Source organism: Protopterus annectens, chromosome 14.part0 (genome assembly GCF_019279795.1).
Source record: "Protopterus annectens isolate FY-2018-M chromosome 14.part0, PAN1.0, whole genome shotgun sequence".
Taxonomy (NCBI): Eukaryota; Metazoa; Chordata; order Ceratodontiformes; family Protopteridae; genus Protopterus; species Protopterus annectens.
This window is the reverse complement of record NC_056748.1, coordinates 790,656,267-790,677,719: the sequence shown is the minus strand read 5'-3', so window position 1 is coordinate 790,677,719 and position 21,453 is coordinate 790,656,267. Positions and strand designations below refer to the sequence as shown.

The 21,453-nt window shown below is 41.7% G+C and overlaps 1 protein-coding gene across 2 annotated transcripts in view; it reads left to right on the top strand.

Moving 5' to 3' along the window:
• The window catches only part of SEMA4G (semaphorin 4G), a 1,755,375-nt gene that overhangs the window by 1,656,849 nt on the left and 77,073 nt on the right, over positions 1-21,453 (top strand). Inside the window, exon 15 of one of the 2 annotated variants that reach the window (XM_044056541.1) lies at positions 2,778-5,764. In XM_044056541.1, the coding sequence (XP_043912476.1) occupies positions 2,778-3,625 (848 nt within the window). In that variant the 3' untranslated portion in view covers positions 3,626-5,764. Of the gene's footprint in view, positions 1-2,777; positions 5,765-21,453 lie in introns of those variants that run through there. The other variant, XR_006362793.1, reaches the window with a different exon arrangement.

The window sequence follows — 21,453 nt, the reverse complement described above, 5'->3', positions numbered from 1 at the left end:
TCTTTGAGTTCACCCCAACCTGGAGAGTCATTACCAAAGACAGTGCTTTTAACGTAATCATTCCTCTTTTGGACAAGTGTCTCACCTTTCCATACACAGTCCATCCTGCTGGATCAGGCCTTGACCCATGGTAGATCTCATTTGCCATTGTGTCTTTAAAGGTAGTTTTCCTTATGTACTGCTGTAGTTTTGACTGAGTTGATAGTGCTGTTAGAGTGACAGTTGTGGTGTGTGTCTGTGAAAGAAGTCTTCGCAGAGAGAATCTTTCCTCAAGATTGATCTCAGTAACAACATTCGGATACCTAGTTTAAGGAAAGAAGTACTCATTGGTCATGCTTAATAGAACCTGGTGGATAATCTCTTGAGAAAACTGACAACTCTTTTGGGGACACTCTTGATCTCATTTTAACTCCTTTCTCAATCTCTTTCAGACTTGTCCATTTCCAGGTGGAGGAGAAGCCTCCTCTTCACCCAAGGAAGAATTTTAAATGTCATATGGTCTTCTCCCTTCCTATGCTGGACAAGTTGTCCTGCAACAGAATTCTGATTTCCCACCCACAGCAGTCCTGACAGCCCTGCTCTAAAATGAGTTCTGCCCAGCTGGGCAACCATGTTAATAAAACTTAATTAAATTTGACTAATCTTTGAAAGAAGGCATTATGGAAATAGGGTGTTTTACATCACTTAAGGAGATAAAGCTGTAGAAAATAATTGACTTCTGCCAGTGCAGCATTTGGAAAGCTCCATCTGGACTTTCATGTTCAGTTCTATTTACCCTACATGTACAAGGTTGAGACTGTCCAGACTAGGGAAGCTAAAAAATGTGCAGGGCCTATACCATAAGTCCCTTGAAGAAAGACTAAAGGAACTTCACATGTATGACCTTTAATAAAAAGAGTGGGGGAGCACATGACTGAAACATTATGTACCTTACAAGTCTCTGCAGAGGGTAGTTCCTTTTACAAGGATTTGTACAAAGAACAGTAGGCGCAGTACGAATGCTTGTGAGGAAGGGAGAATCAGAAGTAATTTGTGGGTGCATTTTTCCTGCAGAAGTAAAGGTAAATGCTTGGAACAACTTTCTTGAGGAAGAGGGGGATTCAGAAGATTAAAGTGAATTCAAGATTGCATAGGGTAAGGATGAGGTAATTTAAAGATAAACAGAAGAAAGTACAACAGTAATTAGCCTGGAATGGCTGTTTATCTTTCAGGCAGGGAATAAGTAGATGAAGCATCTTTTGGACATAGATTAAAAACTTATTGGACAAAACAGATGTCATCTCCTGCCAAATTATATGCGTCGCTCCACAGTAATCCTTCACATGCTATAATACTGTGCCAGATGGCATGAGACACTAGCTTAGTAGTGGTGACTTATCATTTGTGTTGAAACTTTTTTAAAAACTGCTACAACCACCATGCATGAAGGACCTTGATAGGAACATGTTGCATAAACGAAACACTTTCCCACTACAGTTCTTCAATTTTTGTATACAATTATAGTGCATTGTGCAATTTTCCACTCCTGCATCTCTTAGAAGACCTTTAGAATGGCAGCTTATCAGACCCAGAAAACTGCTGGCACAGCTAATCGAACATCAGCTAATTGAATGTGCTGGCAATTGTTGTGTGCAAGATCGCTGTATAGTGTGCATTGGGGAGTTTACCTTTTCCCCACTGTAGCTGGTATATATAATTAGAAGACGGTGGGGGTGCAGGAGGTGTTGCCCCCTGCAAAAAAAGAGGGTTGTGTTTTTCTTTTGTCTTTTTTCAATCAGTTGCTGATCAATAATGTGTGCCTGATCAGTTATCATTCAATGGAATGAAGTTTTGACGAAATGTCATCTTCCATGTATAATGGTAGTTTTACAGAAAGGATTTTTCTAAGTTGAAGTGCAAGGCAGAGTTAGGGTTAGCATGCATTAGTAATGTGGTGCAGGAGGGCTTTCCTCGGCCCACCTTAATAATTTGTGTTAACCCAAACCCTAACCCTAACCCTGCACCTTTCATAAGAGAAAAAAACATTCCATAACAGTACCACTATCTGACAAATCCATGTTCTATGGTACTATGTTTTTTTGTTTGTTTTATTTTATTGTATTTTTAGTGTGGAATGATCAGAGAAAATAGTGTGCTCAATTTTTGTGATTTGCTGAATAAAATCCAGTACGGAGTTTGAAACACAGCCAGTCTGTATTAAAATGAAAACAAATAGGTGAGCTCATTCACGGGTGAAATCCCCACTTCATTAAGGTCTGATGAAGCAGGGGTTTCACCCGTGAAAGTGCTAACCTATTTGTTTTCATTTTCATAAAGACTGACTGTGTTTCAAACTCTGTACTGGATTTTATTCAGCACATTTACGTTTGCGTTTTATACTATGGATATTTTTTGTGATTTATTTATTATGAGTTTGATTGTTTTTGTTTGTATTTTGAGTGTCAGTATTTTGATGAATCTACATTATGAACTATTAGTATTTTGGTGTCTACATTTTGAGTGTCTGCATTTTTCTGTTTTAAATGTATAAATCTGAGTTTTTTTTCCTACAGTGCTGATCACAAAATGTCTTTCAAAAATGAGAGTGTAAATGGGTATTTGCAAAGAAACATTACAGAAATGAAGTATCAGAACTGTTTATAAAAAAATTATATATTTAAAAGTAATTACATCTAAGTAATTTTTCTGACTGAAATTTCAAGTGACTTGCAAAATTCATTTTCATAGAACTTCTCAAGTATTAAATGTTTTAATGTTTGTACATCTTTCCTTCATAGTTCCCATCATTCAAAAAGTCAAGACAGTACAACAAGGAGCTGACATTATGTTGTTTTGTGACATTGACTCAAACCTGGCAAGCACAAAATGGCAAGTCAACAATACAGAACTGAATATCATGCAGCAAAATTATAAGGTCGGTACAGATGGGTTGCTAATTCTTAATTCATTATTGAGCCACACTGGAAATTACAGCTGCTACAAAGAGGAGAATGGGGTTCAGTCATTAGTAGCTGTTTATGCAGTGAGTATTCTAATGGAACTGCCAACTGATGAAGTAGAAAAGCCAAGCTCTACACCACTACCATCACCAACAAATCCAGAGTCATGGCATGTTGTTAAAGCTGAAGTCGTCTACATAGCTGCCATTATCATTCTTGGAGGGGTATGTGTTGTGCTGATGTCGGTTTTATTTTATGTTGCCTGCCTCCAGAACAAAACAGGCAAATATCACCTGAACACTCCTTCAGGGGTTGAACTTCAAACAGTTTCTGGAAGCTGTGGTAGCAGAAAAGCAGAGAGTAATCAAGAGTATGCAGATGGTTTCCTTCAAATTATTCCTGGAGAGGCTGTTTCTGGACCATCAAACAGAGATCTAAACTCTCCAGTCAGGCAGCTACCACCACCACCTCCAGTGCCCCCTCCTCTTCCTACTGAATTCACCAATGGGATTACTACATTACCGAGTATGTTAAAAAAAATGAATGGGAACACATATATGCTGCTGCGCCAGAATGATGAGGCTTCCTCACCACTGTATCATTCATTTACAGAGGAACTCAGCAAAATTTTGGAAAAGAGAAAACATACACAACTGGTGGAGAAACCAGATGAGAGTTCTGTGTAGACTGAATTAATCTAGTAGCATTTTTTATCTACCTCACAACATATGACAACATGAGTTGCACAATAATTTATTCATGTTGAACTTGTAAATGTGTATTGTATACTTTTATCAATCAGTGGTTAATTTTTTTTTAGTCTAAAAGCAACTTTCAGTCTCAAAGAATACTCCCAACAGGAAAGCAGTACTTGAAAAAAATCTACTGGTAATCTGAGTAAAGCCATTGCAACATACCACTACCTGCTTGCCAGTGCCAAGAGAAAGAAAACAAAAACAACCTTGTGGATCCCATTACATGAACAGAGCTTTGATGTTTAAAATAAGCTGTGTTTCCCTTGGTTTTTTAAACCACTTCGTGAGCGAGGTATGTTGTATCTTTTTTTTTTTATGCTGAGCTGTCTAGCCTTCTCCATGAAATCAGCAGAGGAAACCAAGACTTGATAAATGTTTGAATGAGGTCAAGTATAGTCAAGAAAAGAGGAGATTTACAAAAGAAAGTAAAATAAAAGTACATTTTCCAAAAAGACAATGATTTACCCATTATGACAGGGTCTCTGAATGTTAATACCAAGCATCATTTGCAGTGTATTAAAGCTATTCACAGTGAGGGTAGCTCATTAGATAAACTTGGGCAGAACCTGTGAGGCAGTATTAATTTGCATATGAACAGCATCCTCCATTGTTATATAAAAGATGGTTGTTTTGTTGAAGAGGGGTTTATTTTAAGGGACTGAAAAATGTAGGCTAGTGTGCAAACAGTATTGAACATTTTGATTGCCCTTAACCCTGTAAGAGTAATATAAAGTTGCTGCTAATGTTACAAGTGTGAATGCAAGTGTATGTGAAAATGCACTCACTAACATTTCAGTGAAGATGGGCAAATTCCCCTTTTCTTGAGCTATGACAACCTCAGAGCTGATTTAAAAAAGGAAGGAATTGTAGAGGACACACCCTTCTACATATGGGATAGAAGCTTTTCCCCAACATTTTGAGTTTTATGATGCTGTTTTTGTTAATCCAAGGAGAATTAAAATTTCTGGCATCCATACTGCTGTTGTAGACCACCATATGAGCATTATTTTCTGTGCAAGAATTACGTTGCTGCCTAAGAAGTCTTATTTTTTGACCACATGCAGTCAGTAAATGGATAGCCATATGTGCCCGCACAAATTGGAATAGTTCAGAGAATTCTGTTTGGTTCCAGAACTTTTCCTCACTGAATCCTTTGGTGAAGTTCCTGGTATCATAGGATGTATTCTGGCCACTGCATTGCCAGCTGCCCAAGATGTTTTTAGTTATTTCTCTGGTTTGAATTTTATGATTGTGTTAAAGAAACTTTGCTACTGTCCCACTATGCACAACTGCTTCCTTTGATTACTTTTGTGCTTTTGGAAGACATTTGAAAATCACAGTAATTGTATTTTTTATCTCTCTCATTGTGACCATTGAGCTTTTTTGTCTGCTCACTGTATAGGCAGTGTTCCTTCCCCAGTAGGTGAGAGCCCTACACCAATTTGTTAGTCTGCAGAGAGAGAGAAACATTAGATAGTGGATCTTCAAGGGTTTTTTTGGGGGGTGTGCATGTGTGTGTTTTAAGTCCTAACCTCAACTATACATGCCCAATAAGCTGCCCCAAACTTCAATATTCCTTGGGCATCAATGAGGTAGTCAACATTCCATGGGTGCCAGTGAGGTAGTGTCACTCTCTTCCACAAATGACATAACCCATCAGGACTGCCCTGTCCCCTCGGTCAGTGCTGTCATGTGGTCTCTGGTTTCCAACTGGGACTCTACCACAGGTCCAAGTGCCTTGGACTTGCACCCACACATCATGTCTCCTGAGAAAGTTGTGCTAGCAGAACCACATTACTCCTCCATTTCTCCTGCCAGCTGTAGTAGTTGAAGTTCCAGCAATTGTGATGAGTTTTTCTTAAGTACTGTGTTTTTGTAGCATTAATAAGTTGTTTGCTTTTTAAGTTTACATTAGTTTGAAAAGTTATATTTGAAGCATCCTTTTGTGCGGTTAAAAAGTTTATAATGCTTTTTTAGGAAATTGTAATGTACATAAATACTTCAAAAAATGTTTATTTGGTCTGGTAAGAAGAGAAAAATAGTTTAGGCAAGTTTGTTGCCATGCAATAAACTTCCATTTGTCTAATTTTAAAAAGTAGCAGGTAAACAGTTTATTTTTTTACGATTTGTGAATTTCTAAGACATTGTATTTAGACTTTGATATAATTCTTTCGGAGTCACTGGATAAAACCTGGATTGTAGTAATTTGGTAAACAATCCATGTCAGCTTACAGTGAGGCAGACATCAATGTTGTTATGAATAGAAATACCAGCCTTGCTGAATGAGTGCTCAGCAAGGGTACTCAAAATTTTTTTAAGAGATTGCTTTGAAGTGAGAATAATTAGCCGTGAATGTCTGTAATAATCCAAAAGACCTAAGTTTAGTTCCTGTTTCCTTCACTTGTAAATTGTGCAAAATACACCGCAGACAAAACTTATTTCTTTATCACTCTATGATGCTACTGTGGATGTATGTAGAACCAGATATAATATAACCCTACTGGCAGGAAAAACCTCTAAAGCTGAGGAAGATTCTGTGCTGTAGAAAAACCATGAATCAGGGCTGTTGCTTTTGCAAGGAAGGGTGTTAAGTTTAGCATGTCATTAGATTTTTGAGAAGTTGTTTGATGCTATTGTTTAATCAGGAGCTCCAGTGAATCAGAGTCACACATATTAAGCTTCAGAATTCCAGTTGGTAAGCTTGGTCTTGATAATTGTACTTATTGCCAAAATCATCATATTTCTGACCTAGATGTTTCAGCTACAAATGAGTTTTGAAAAGGGGTACTTTACACCCTGGGAGTACCAGAGGTGTCGACAACAGTAGAGAGGTTAGTATTGGAGCCTTACAGTACTTAGTATACTGGTTCAGTTCCTAGCAGAGGAGCCGTATGGGGAGTTTGTCATACTTTTGTTGGTTTATTTGTTAATTTTGTAACCTACTGGCCGTCAAGAAGCTTGACTGCTATAATCTCATGTTGATGTTGTATACTTCCTGCATTTGTATTGAGATTACTTGAAAGAAATTAACAAATAACAGTTTTTGGTTTTTAGTATAAACTTAACTCTGTATTATTGGAAGACACTGTAATGTGTTTGTCACTTTTTCTGTCATATATTTGCTTTTCTTTTGTTCTTATCCCTTACTCTGCCTATATAGCCTCTGTCTGCACCGCTGTATTTTGACCCATTAGTTCCCAGAAGGATACAAGCCTTATGAGCTATTCATTCCCCTTGTACTGTTATAAGTGCTGTGTGGTTGTATTTCTGTTTTAGTCATAGCAGCAGTGCCATAGCTCTGCTTGCAACTAGCCACATACGCTGTCCTCATTTGCAGTATGATTTGTGACTTGTGCAAGCGTGAGTCATGTTCCATCCTCTGGTCTAACCACGTGCCCTTCCAGCAGGTAGGAGAGCCATTGTTAACTTCTCTATGTTTACCTCCCTGTGCAACCTCCTACAATATTTAAGCCACTTGTCCAACTCTGGTTATTGGATTCATAGCAAGGGCTTTATCCCTCAAAGCCATGAAGCTGACCACTATTTGTTTTATTGATATCAAGGACAATGATATTTAAAAATCAACAAAATATATTAATCTGTAAGGGTAAATCTCACTGTAGTCTTATTGACCAGGAGAGATCCCCTGATCATTGACCAGCAGATTCAGATTCACTAATGAGGTGAGGTATGATCTATGACCAGCCAGTTTTGCCTCAGGTTGAGATCTTAGGCCCTTCCTCTTACAACTGCCTTAAATAGTATTTTCAGCATAATATAGTTACCAGGTAAAGAATTTTGGAAAGCCCCGGCATTATCATCATCAACCCCCTTTTCCATTTTGTGTATGTGGTTAGGGGTGTCATGTCACTTGTCGCCATCTCTCCATATTAATTTCCACTCTCCTACCTTCTTTGACATTCATGCCTGACTGTCCCAGGTCTTCTCTCACACAATCCATCCACCTCCTTGTAGACACTTTATTTTCCTCTTTGCCTTCTGTCTGCCGAAAGTCATCTTCACCATGCCCAAACTACTGGGCAGTCTGTTATTTTTTACCTTTTCTGCAGTTGGAGCTACTTTGGCTTGTGTTCTTAAGTCCTCATTTCTTCATCTGTTCCACAGTGCACATCTTACTCAGGTATTTCATCCCAACCTCCTCTAGCTTCCTCAACTACTCTGCCTTTAGTGGCTAGGTGTCTGTATCATACAGTAGTACTGGTTGCACCACTGTTTTGTACACCATACTTTTCAGCTCCTTGGGCATTCTTGTGTTATACACTACCCCTGACACACTGTGCCTCTGATTCTAACTTTAACCTCTTCATTCAGACTTCCCTTCTCCCAGGTACTTGAAGCTGCTAACCTGATCCATTATTTTCCCTTCTATCTCAGTGTTTAGATTCTTCTGATTTCCCCCATTTGGTACCATTACAGCTATCTTATCTGTACTCAGTTTAATCCCTTGTGCCTTCAGCTATGCATTCCATTCCCCTACTCTGCTGAAGTTCTTGCTCAGAATCTGGCTGCAATGCCACATCGTCTGCATACATAAACTTTGTTGATCTGTATCCTCCAACCTGTTTGCTAATGTTGTCTTTAACTAGTATGAACAGCAGTGGTGGGCTCAAACAGGAACCCTGATGATGTTCTTCATCTCACATTGCTGCAGTCCTTACATATGGGTAGTCCGCTGTCCTCGGTCGGTCCGAATACCAAAGTATTAGGCTGACGTCGGTCATGGGCGCTCAGAACTGACATCAGAGCGTCAGGGTATAAAAGCGCATGACCGACGTCATATCCTCAGTCTTTTTTGCCGCATGGTCCGATGCAGAAGCAGCGTTGCAAGTGCCATTCGGCGTTCTGAAATTTTCGAATTCTGAGTTTCAGACCGAAACCAAGTTGGGCTAAGTACCCCGTTGGGGAATATTTTTGTTTTTTCTTGCCTCTGTTAATTCCGGATGTCAGAAAAAGTGAATAATTGTATTTCTTGTGGGAAACAGATACCGCATAGGGATTATCACTCTCTTTGCATTCCTTGTTTGGGACCGGACCACGACGTAGTCGGGTGTCGGTTTTGTGCTAGGTTTAATAAGCGCACTATAAAAGAAGGTTAGATTGTGCTAGGTTAGTCTTTGGTAAGCGGTGTAATTATAATATGCCGTCGGATCCTCCGACGCCCGCTTCCATGAAGAAGCGCAAAGACAAATCCTTGAAACCTAGACAGGTTGATTCGTCCGTTTCGGACGCCGGTCCTGCAGAAACTACAGTGGAGCAGGTGGATCCGGCTGAAGTTTCTGTTGAGTCTCAGGGGGAAACTTTGATTTTGCAGGATGTGGCCTCACAGGAGTCAGGTCAAGCTGAAGGGGCCTCTCAGGTTACTGTTCTCCCTTCTATGCCTAAGGTGGTTAGGCCTTCTGCTACTATTTCTAAGGCTTCTTCTAAGGGCAGGTCTGTTTTGCCTTCCTCTGGTGTCCCTCCAGGTACTTCAGGGTCTGTGCCTAAAAGCACATGCTTAAAATGGCAGAAGATTTGATTACTTTAATTAGAGGTTCTATGCCTCCTCCTGATAAGAGGCCCAGGGTGGAGCCAGAGTTGGAAAGTTTGGATCAGGCCTCAGATGACTCAGACTCTTCTGCTGAAGATATTCAAGATTTTCCCCCTTATTCGGATTCTGATGCAGAGGATTCCACTCCTTCTGCTTCTCCTCCAGAGGATTTTTCATTTTCAGAAACTCTGCATTCCATGAGGGAGCATTTTAAGTGGGAAGGACAGGATTTCTCTGATTCACGGAAGAGGCTTAGGGAATTCTTGTTTTACCACAGCATAGACCCTTGCCTATACCTCCTGTTTTGCATGTTGTTCAAGATGTTTTCTCGGTGGCTTCCCTTAATCCAGATTCTTTGCCTCCTGCCAGTTAAGCTGGACAGGTATTACAGGGTGCCTGAGGCTCATAAATATCTGTATAAGAGGCCTAGGGTGGACCCAGAAACTATTAGTCAGGGGCCTAAGGGTGTTAGAGCTTCTGTTGTAAAGAATCCGGTTCCTCTAGATAAGGAAGCTAGAGCTTTGGATAGATGGGGTAAGAAGGTGTATACCTCTTCTACTTTAGCAATGAGGGCTTTAAATTGCCAGTTTCATATGTTGAAATATCAGAATTTCCTCCTTTCTCAGCTAAAATCTAAAGTGGATGCTTTGGCAGAGGGCATAGAGTGTAAAGAATTGCAAGATTTAGTACATGTCTCTGAACAGGTGGGTAAGCATTCTTTGCAGTGTGGTTTTGATGCTGTACAGGCCTCTTCTAGGGTGGCTGCCACTGGTTCAGTTCTTCATAGGCACGCCTGGCTTAAGGATCAGAATTTGTCCGAGCATGTTAAAACTAGAATTCTGGATGCCCCTTTACAGTCTGAAGTTTTGTTTGGTCCCCCTGTGGAGTCGGTTTTGAAGAAAATGGAAGACAAGGCTAAGTCCATGCAGACTGTTAAAGATTTTTTGCAGGTGCAACCTCCAAAGTTTAGTAGAAATTGGCCTACTAAGGGGTGGTCCTACCCTTCTTCTGATTCTCAGTCTAGGGGTAGATCTAGACATGGCAGGGGCAGAGCTCACAGTACATTCAGGCCTAGAACTTGGAGTTCACCTGCACAATCTGCAGGTGAGGGCAGGGGCCAGTCCTTTCGTAAACAGGCCCAATGACCTGCATTTCCAGCTGCCAGATTCTTCTTCCCTGGCAGCTCCTTTGGGAGGAAAGTTAGCACTCTTCCAGCAAAACTGATTTTTAGTCACCCAGGACAAATGGGTATTGGACATTATAAACCGAGGCTACAAGTTCTATTTCCATACATTGCCTCCTTTCAAAGGCATGCCAGACGTTCCTCCTCGGCAAAGGATAGAGGCTCACAAGCAGATTTCTTTACTTCTTCAAATAGGAGCTATACAGCCAGTTCCTCTGTCAGAAGTGGGACTAGGATTTTATTCTCGCCTGTTTCTAGTACCAAAGAAAGGGAACACGTGGAGACCAATTTTGGATTTATCTATCCTCAACACTTATCTGGACATTCCAAAGTTCAAAATGCTGACGTTACAACAGCTTTTACCTCTGTTGGGAAAAGATCACTGGATGGTAACTCTGGATCTCAAAGAGGCTTATCTTCATGTTCCTATCAGGCCCAGTTGCAGGAGGTACCTGCGTTTTCGGGCTGGAAATTTACATTATCAGTTCTCTGCATTGCCCTTTGGCTTATCTACTGTGCCCAGAGTGTTCACAAAGGTTCTGGCTCCAGTGATAGCCTTTTTCAGGTTAAGAGGAATACAGATTTATCCTTATTTGGACGATTGCCTGATTATTGCACAACACAAAGACGAACTTCTGCATCATCTACAGTATGTGATGGTAGTGTTAAGATGCCTAGGGTATTCTGTGAACGAAACAAAGTCCAGTCTAGTACCCTCTCAGGACATGTGCTTTCTGGGTGTGAGACTGAATACAGCTTCCCAGATGGCCTTTTGACCCCGGACAAACAAAGAAGCCTTTCTCTTTATTTCCATCAAATGTCTCTACAGTCCAGGCTGACTGCAAGGACAGTCCTTCAAGCCTTGGGGTTCATGGCATCTTGTATTCTGGTGCTTCCCAATGCCAAACTGCATATGAGGAAGCTTCAATGGTATCTCAAAATGTATGGACACAACACTGCCAAGATCTAGACACTGTCATTCAGATAATACCTTGCATTCAGAAAGAATTTTTGTGGTGGGCTCAGGAATGTCACCTAAACAAGGGACTCTCTGTGACCCGACCAGAGGCGAGTCAGATTCTAACGACAGATGCCTCAGACAAGGCTTGGGGAGCACACCTCAATGGAAAATGGGTGCAAGACACGTGGCCTGTCAGACTTCAACATTTGCATATCAACTTGAAGGAGATGTTAGCAGTCCAATTTGCATTGATGGCTTTCAAAGATTTACTTCACCCAGGACAGGTGTTGATTCAAACAGACAACACTACTGTCATGTGGTACATCAACAAGCAAGGGGAACCCATTCGTACCCTCTTTGCAGGCAAGCGATGATTTTGTGGGAGACTGCTCTCAGTTTACACCTCAATCTTCAGGCAAGGTTTCTACCAGGAGCACAGAACTCCTTAGCGGATGTGTTGAGCAGACAAATTGTGGATCCTCACGAGTGGAAACTGGATCCTCATGTGTTTCTAAAGTTGACAGTGTTATGGGGGACTCCAGACATAGATCTGTTCGCTTCTCCACTAAATTACCAGTTGCCAAAGTTTTGCACAAAAATGTTTCATCCCACAGCTTGGAAGGTGGATGCTCTATCATTCAGTTGGAGCAATCTTCATGTCTATGCCTTTCCACCTCTGCCTCTCATTCCCAAGGTACTCCTGAAGGCCAGAAAAGACATGCCATCCATGATTCTGATAGCACCGGATTGGCCTCGACAGCACTGGTACCCACTACTGAGGAGTTTGGCAGGAGCCTCCATGGCCTCTGCCTTTGATTCCGCATCTTTTGTCTCAGGAGGGCAATCACTTCCTCAATGTCAAGATTCAGTCTCTGCATCTCACAGCCTGGCATATTCTGTTTTAGACCCTGGAGGGTCTCAGCTTCCACAACAAGTTTTGAATGTTATTTTGGAGGCCAGAAGGCCTAGTACAAGGAAAGTTTACGCTGATAAATGGAGGAGATTTTTTCTTTGGAGCAAAGCGAAGGACTTTGATATTTCCAAGCCTGATTTAAGTGTTTCTCTTCAATAGCTTACTGAGTTATTGGACAAGGGTTTGTCTTTCTCCTCGATAAAGGTTCATGCTGCAGCCATTTCTGCTCACTATGACTGTGACCCTCCTTTATTTTCCCATCCTTTGTTTAAGCAATTTCTTAGAGGGGCAAAGAACATAAGACCCCACGTAGAGCTCCTACTCCTGCTTGGGATCTCAATTTTGTGTTGGTAAAGCTTACTCTACAACCTTTTGAGCCTGCAGCTACGGCCGAGTTAAAGTATTTATCATGGAAGACTGCTTTTTTGTTGGCCATTACCTCTGCAAGAAGGGTTTCTGAATTACAGGCCCTTATGGCAGTGGAACCTTTCCTGATTTTTCATAAGGATAGGGTATCTTTGCGTACTAATCCTTCCTTTATGCCTAAAGTGGTTTCTAGTGTGGCCTTGAACCAAACTATTCATTTGCCTACTTTTTATGCAAACCCCCAAAATAGATTTTGCATACTTTGGATATTCACAGGCAGTTACGTTATTATTTGAGCAGAACCAAGGGGTTCAGGCAGTCTCAGCAGTTGTTTGTTTCTTTTGCTTTGGGTTCTCAGGGAAAACCTGTTTCAAAACAAACTATTTCTAAATGGATTGGGTTTTGTATTTCTTTCTGTTATTCCCATCATGGTAAGGAGATTCCGGCTGGAATCCGACCTCATTCCACTAGAGCTACTGCCACTTCTACTGCCTTTCTAAGGGGGGTAGCTACAAAAGATATTTTGGAAGCAGCCACTTGGAGTTCAGTACATACTTTTTCCAAGCATTACCACCTTCCTCTTTATTCTAAGTCTAGGGCTGGATTTGCCACTGCTGTATTACAGGGCATTTTAGCAGCCCCTAATGCTTTATGATTTTGCCATCCTCCCTAAACCTCTGCTTTGGGATTCTACCCATATGTAAGGACTGCAGCAATGTGAGATGAAGAACATAGTACAGTTTTGTACCTACCATAAATGTAGATGTTCGAAGATCCACATTGCTGCAGTCCAATTTACCCTCCCTCCTTCCCCTCTGTAGTTTGGCATGGTTATATGGTTTGGGTGATGGTTGTTGTTGGGCATGTTTTTGGGAGGTATCCTGTTTTTGGGCTGTGGCCTTTCTTTTTAGGGCCTTCTGACATCTGGGTCAAGAAAAGACTGAGGATATGACGTCGGTCATGCGCTTTTATACCCTGACGCTCTGATGTCAGTTCTGAGCGCCCATGACCGACGTCAACCTAATACTTTGGTATTCGGGCCGACCGAGGACAGCGGACTACCCATATGTAAGGACTGCAGCAATGTGGATCTTCGAACATCTACATTTATGGTAGGTACAAAACTGTACTTTCACCCACTCCCACAGGGAACCTCTCTGTGAGACCAAAGACTGTAGTTGAGTTATTTGTTCCTTGTACATATACTAATGTTTCTGAGACTTCAAGCCACCGCAGGACTGCTCAGATTAGCTTTCTTGGGACTTCGTCATATGCTTTCTGCAAGTCTTGTAATGCGCAGTTGGACCTTTCCTCATTTCTAGCTTCTTCTCAAGTATCTGTCTCACTGCAAACATTGAGTCAGTTCGGCTGCATCCTGATCTGAATCTGAACTGCTCATTTCCCATCTTATTTTCTACTACTTTCCTTATTCGTTTATCAATCACTGTGTTCAGAACTTTCATGCAATGTGATAGAAGTTTGATTCCTCTATACTGCTCACACTTTTTAGTGTCCCCTTTTTTCTTGAACCCCACAGAGACACAAAGAAAACATGTAAACTTCAAACAAATATTGGACAGTGGTCAGGATCGATCCCTGTACCTTGTGCATAGGAGGTAAAGACCTTAACCATTATGACAGATGGTCTCTTCTGGAGTATCTTTGAATAACAACTCATAAAAAATCTAGCAGGGGAACACTTACATTGGAAATCCCTAAAAGCAGATAATATAAATATAATTAATATAGTTTATGTAATTCAGCTTTAATCATTTCAGAGGATGCAGGGATGAACAGAACTTGTGGTTAAGCCTGACCACTAAATGCTATCTTCTATTTTGAAAATCAAAATAGTCACTTTGCAGGTTAACACAGTCACTTGCTGTTCTGTAGTATTCGCAGTACTGCAGAACAGCAAGAAAGTGTTAATCACTGTTCTGTAGCATCAGCAATAAGATATTGGAAAAGTACTCACAGTTACCAGTTGTAGGAGAGGCTTAGCAAATAAAGCTTGGTAGAAGTATCGAAGTGACTTTTCACATCTAGTCATACATTACTGTGACATTTTCACACAGGTTACTTTTAAAAAGCAGTATGCTTGTTGAAAAAACAGTTTTTATATTTTGAATTAGTATGTCAAGATAGACTGCTGTTAATTATTAGGAGTGTACAGTATATTATACTGACAAAATACATTTTAGAAAAGTCTCTCTAACAATTGCAGTTTTCTAAAATACTGCAGGAACAATCCAAATAACGGCAATGTTACACCTTGTATTGTCATTTATCAATGCCTGTTTTATACAACAAGAGCAGGGTAAAACTATTAAGGACTGCAGGCAAATTTTACTTTATACAGTCCTTAGAAACCACAGGAACTACCCAGCTAAGTCCACTTCCCTTGTTAAAAGGGACCCTTGGCCCACTCAGAAACAAAGAAAAACACCTAGAAAAAAATTCTTAGAAAAAAACATAGTGATTCTCCTTCAGGGAGGCCTCCCTTCAAAGGCAAAAACCTGTGATTACCTTGACAACTACAACCGCCCCTCTCCTCTTCAATCCCTCCATCCCTCTTTCCATATCCCTTCTTTTCTGGGAAATGGTAACCACAGACAGGTGGGTCTTGACTGTTATCAAAGAAGGCCATGCCATGTCATAGGGAAGAATCCTGTGTTTAAAGGGATTGCCTCCACCACCACAAAACCAGCTGACTTTGCTCAGCCCTGTCATTCATAGGTTGGTACTAGGCTATCGGACCTAGGGCCTACACAAGCCTAGCCATAACAATTCCCTGGCTATTTCTTCGTACACTATGTTCTTCCCTGGACCCCTGTCTAGCAGGGCAACTGACGTGATTCCCGGGGTGAATTTCCTTTCTCCCATCCAATCGTCAAGGTTCCTTTTGAAGAGGGCCAAACAGGCGCTCTGCTTTACATCTATGGGCAGTCTATTCCAGAATCTGGGGAGTCTCTGGGTCAGGAACCTATTCCTCCAGCATGTTTTGTTTATTGTGATGACAAGGTTTAGATCCCTGGAGTGTGTGACTCTGAGGGATTGGGATTTCTTTAAGTGTAGCATGTCCTACAGCTCTGGGTTTGACATGGCCTTGTATGTTAAGCAGAGATTGCCTCTGTGTAGACGATATGCGACAGAGTATAGCTGGAGTTTTTTAAGGCGGTCAGGGTAGGACATTGCTTTAGGCCTGTGATTCTTTTAGTGAGGTATTTCTGCGCCTTTCCAGTTGTTGCAGATGTCTTGAGAGGTACATACCAAATGGGGCGTTGTATTCTATAATGGGTCTAATGAGGGATGAGTACAGTGGGACAATGACCTCCTTTTTCTGGATGAAAAGCCCATAGTGATGAGGTGTGCCACATAGAAGGATTTCCTGACTGTTGTGACGATGTGGTTATCGAAGGTGTGACCACTGTCCACAAGTCTCTTATCACACTTTCGGTGTTTAGTGTAGTGCCACCTATGTTGTAATTCACAGGTACATGTTTTTTCCCAAAGGGGATAACTGTACATTTCTTGGCATTGAGCCTGAGCCCATGGCTCTGGCACCAAGCATCTGTTTCTATAAGGCCCTTTTGTAGAGTATCCACATCATTTGGGGATTCAATAATGGCTCTCAGTTTGTAGTCATCTGCAAAATTTTGTTAGCCAGAGTCCCTTAGTGTTGGCCTGTACTCCAGAGAAGTAGATGCCAAACAAGAGTGGTCCCAGGACTGAATCCTGAGGTACTCCACTTGTCATCTAGAGATGGATTTGGAGTCGGCTACTTTTACAGTGTGGGTTCTGTCAGTAAGCCAGTTGGCAACCCATCGAGTGACATAGGGATTAATGCTCAGCTTAGTAAGTCTGTCTATGATTCCAGAATGGGGGATGGTGTCAAAGGCTTTGGCGAGGTCCAGATAGGCTGTGTGGACCGCCTTACTCTCGTCCACAGCTCTGGTGACCGATTTGAAGAAGTCAGTTAGATTCAGGAGACAAGATCGGTCCTTCACGAACCCAAACTGGGTGGGGTCCAGTGTTTGAAGGTTGCCAATGTCTTTGTTTATAAGTTCCATGATAATACGTTCCATGGCCTTGCAGATCAGACTCATCAGACTGATGGGGCGGTAGTTCCCGGGATCCAAGGTGGATCCCCCCTTGTGGAGTGGGATAACTGTAGCTGTGCGCCACTCAGTGGGCATGAAGTCTGAGGTGAGGCTATGATTAAACATGACACTTAGTTGAGCTGCCAGTTCATTTTGTAGTTCATGTAGTACACAGCCCGGGATGTCGTCTGGTCCCATGGATGCTGTATTCTTAGCTTTGGAGAGTGCGTTTTTTTACCTGTGTGGCCGTTATTACCGGAATTTGGCAATCTTCCAGTATTGAGATTAGGTTTAGGGGGGTAAGAGGAGGGTGAAGTTGGCACTGAATTGATCTGCCAGGATATTGGCAGTATCCTTGGGATCAGTATATTTAATGCCATTCTGTTGTAGCTCAGAGCTGATCTGAGCATTGCCATTTAGATTCTTGACATAGTTATAGAATGCCTTGTGGTTGTCTTTGGAATCTTTGGCAATTTTATTTTCGTAACTAGCTTTGAAGGATTTTATGAGGGATCTCAGCTTCTTACTGAGGTTGGTAAGGGAGTTTTTTGCATGCTGGGATTTTCCTCTTTTCTGCAACAGTTTCTTCCTTTTGTTGTAAAGTTTGTTTATGGCAGGGGACTACCAGATTGCCTTCCTTATTTTGGAGGAGAGCATCATGGTTCTATTTGGGATGGCACGATTCATGCATGAGTGGATGTGCTTGTACAGTGCCTTAGTGTAGGATTCAGCAGTCGAACTTTCAGTTCCCGTCTGCATGGGTGTCATGACGTTTGTCACTTCTGACTTCCGTAGCATGAAGTTGGCTTTGGAGAAGTTTTTTATGGAGGTTTCCTTACTGGGGGGTGGGGGTGGGATGTGGATGTTAAGGGTGAGTAGCTTATGGTCAGACCTGACCAACGAGGGGGTGACCATAGGTGTGGAGCATCAATTTCCCATGTTGGTAATGACCAGGTATAGGATATTGGAGCCCCTGGTGGGACTATGGATTAATTGATCCAGGGCGTTGGAATTTATGAATTCTAAGAACCGTTGGGCAAAAGTGTTGGTACACGAATAGTTTTCCCAGTTTATGGCAGGGCAGGAATTACTGTATCAAAGCACCATAGTGTCCCTCTGTCATAGGAAAAAGGGTTCCATTCTAGAATCTTTCTGGTACCCAGGAATGAAGGACAATGGACACCCTTTCTGGATCTCTGTTTGCTAAAAACCTTTCTGAAGGTACCCACCTTCACATTTCTGTTCTGTCTTTCATTCTTCCTCAAGCTTTCCTTGTATTACTTGACCTGAAGAATACCTACTTCCACATCCCTAATTAACCTTCTTGCATGAAATTCCTCAGATTGTTCTCTGGCTAATCACATTTTCAGTTTACTGTTTGCCTTTCAGTCTTTCTATGGCTCCAAGAGTTTTTACAAAGTGCCTAGCCCCAGTAGTAGCCTTCTGCCACACTCGGTTAATTCAGATTTTCCCTTACCTGGGTGACCTACTGATTCAAGCTCCCTCCATAGACTCCCTCTTTGAGCATGTACATTTCATGGTACATCTCCTATCCATCCTAAGGTTCATAATCAACTATAAAAGTCCCGTCTCACACCCACTCAGGATCATTTTTCTTTTCTGTGTTGCAGAACAGACACATGCAGAATGCTTGTCTTCCTTCCTCAGGAGAAAATTCTCAGTCTGGCCACATTTTTCATGAAACTCTACTCAGTGTCTCATTGAACAGAAGGGGTGATACTCAGGTACTTGGGTTTCATACCAGCTGCCATTCCATTGATTCCACTTGCCAGATTACATATGCAGAAAATTCAGTGTTGTCTGAAATCAGTCTGGTCTGAACATTCCCATCCCCTTGTATACTGTAATCTCCTTTTACCTTGCCTCAGGAAGGAGGCACTCTGGTGGGCGAGACAGGTCATGCTCACCCTGGGCCTTCCTTTCACCCCAGTCCCACACAACCAAGTTCTTCACACTGATGTTTTGTACAGAGCATGGGGTGCTTGGTCAGGATCCCACAGAATACAGGGAAATGACCCTCCCCTATCCTGAAAGAATGCATCAACCTGAAAGAAATGAAAGCCCTTTTGCAAGCATTGTAGATATTCTCCCATCTGTGGAAGTCAGGCTCTCTACTGGTGTACACTGGCAGTGCAACAGTTATGTGGTATCTAAACAAGCAGAGAGGCACAGGATTTTAACGTGCACGCTAGCACAGGAGGCATAGCACCTTGCTACACAAATGGGCATGACTCTGACAACTGCATACATTCCCTCACAGGAGAATGTCCTGGCGGATTCCCTAAGCGGGTCCTTGGAGTATCCTCATGAATGGTCCCTGAAAAAAACAAGTCTAAGACTGAAATGCAGCAGTGTGGAACACCATAGGTAGAACTTTTTTGCTTCTCCAAAATACACAATCTTCCATGGTTCTGCACTAGGAGCTCTTCCCCCTCAGCATGGAAGGCCAATGGCTTTTCTTTCCAGTGGTCGGGAAGGTTCCAGTGTGCCTTTCCACTTGTGCTACTGCTCCTAAGAATCTTTCTAAAAGTTCAAAAGCTGCAAATTTCCTACTCATGGCCCCTTTCTGGCCAAGCCAACATTGGATCTGATGTTATCCATTTCATTATTCATCTCAACCGCGTCTTGGATCCAGTGTTGGATCTGATCCAGCACTTCACGTACTTAGATTCAAGGCTCAAGCTCCTCCCTCTCCCATAATCCCTTTCTACACTCTACCCCATAGATTTTGTTTGCTGCGTTAAACAACTAACATGATTCCTGGCAGTGAGCAGTTCTTCAGGGAAGATTTATATAAGTTTTCTCAGTTAAGTGTTCTTATTTCTTTGGATTTATTTAGCAGATTTCTCTTTTTATCTTCCTCCCCTCCTTTTTTTAGCTGCCACTAGTGTTAGGGCTTGTTTAATTTTACCTGTCACGCTGCCAGCCCAGCTATCTGAAATTTTGTAAATAATGCTACGTCATTTGTGGATGTTGATATGATTTTTACAGAACTGTATGTTATGTACTGAGCTTCAAGAATGTAACCACAGCATACCCTGCTTGTAACATAGAAGATTAACTTGCAAAACTCAAGAATAACCAAACCAAAAAGAACTATAGATACTCCAACAAAGGCTGCCTGCCCACAAAAATTTCAAAGGAAAGAAGAAAAAAGCAGGTACTGGCCACCACGTTGAACATTTCAAAGCTTTTATTTAAAACACAATTAAAAAAACAGGAATGAGTGCTTTCGGGACCAAGCCCTTGTTCAGATACAAAACTCAAATGAAACTGCAATTTTTATATAGCTCTTCAGTTAACATTCAGTACTGCACCCTACTTTTCTTTAGTGCAGGTCTTAAAGGTATAACCCCATTTAAACCTGGGGGTTTGTATGCTGCTAGCTCAGTGATCAATTTATTTTCATTCAACTCTGTCTCATTGATCAAGTCACCTCCCCTTTTGTTTTTATTTACACATTGTGTATCCATAAACCTTAAACTTTTGATTTTCATACTTAGAAATGTGCTGGAAAAGTGCATTATGTTCATGTTTTAGTCTTACAGAGGGCAAATGGTTCAAAATTCTGTTTTTCAGCATGCAGTTAGTTATCCCTACATAGAATGAGCTGCAGTCCTGACATACAGCCAGGTAAACATCTTTGTTCTACAATCTGCATACAAATCAAAACAGTATTGTTTTCCTGATACAGGGTGTACATAGGATTCTGCCTCCACAATGTACTCACATGCTTTGCAGTTTCTGCACTTTTGTGTAACTGTATGCTGTGAAAATTTGTCCATACATTTTTCTGTCTTCCCTTCATGACATAATAAATCCTTCAGATTTTTATTTCTTCAAAAGCCAAAAACTGTTTTTTCTCCCACTACCTTGGATATTTTTTTCATCTGTCAGCAAAATATTCCAGTTCTGTTTTATTATATCACATTTTCCCTCTATGTTATTACTATATGTTAATATTAACCTCACATTATCCATCTGTGAAGCTCTAGACTGAACATGTGTTCTATCCTGTTGTCTATAGGAGAACCAAGGCCTAGACCTATTACTTCTGTATTGTTTACTCTTAGTGATAGCAGCTTTAATTCTATTTTCACTGTATCCCCTTCGACAGAGGTTACTCTAACTTGTCTGTTTCTTGTTCAAAATGTGTATCCTGCATAGGAAAAACCTTGTCTGCCATGGGAGTTCATTTTCCCATGCCTTCTAGACCTTACCCCAAGGGCCAGACGGGTGGGAAAATGTGGTTCAGGAAGTCTCAGAGGTTTTTTCAGGGCACACAAAGGGATTCCCCCTCCGAAGGCAGGGGAGGGGGTGGAAATTCAGGTAGACGCCGCCCTAGAGGCAAAGGAGGCCCACATAACCAAGGGGCCTGTGATTCCTTTTGTGGTTCTCCCTACCAGTGCTCCTGAAGGGAGGCTCGAATGTGCATCCCTGGAGCCGGTCGGGGGGTCGCATTTCTTTATACCCAGAAACCTGGCAAGAAGTCACCCAAGATGAGTGGGTATTAAAGATAATTTCCAGAGGTTATCATATCCCCTTCTCTTCTCCTCCCCGGCCATCCAAGAGAATCCCAAACGTTCCACCCAGTCACAGGGATTCTGCAACTTTAGAAATAAAAAAGTCGCTTTCAAAGGGAGCCATCCAGCCTGTCCCCACAGACC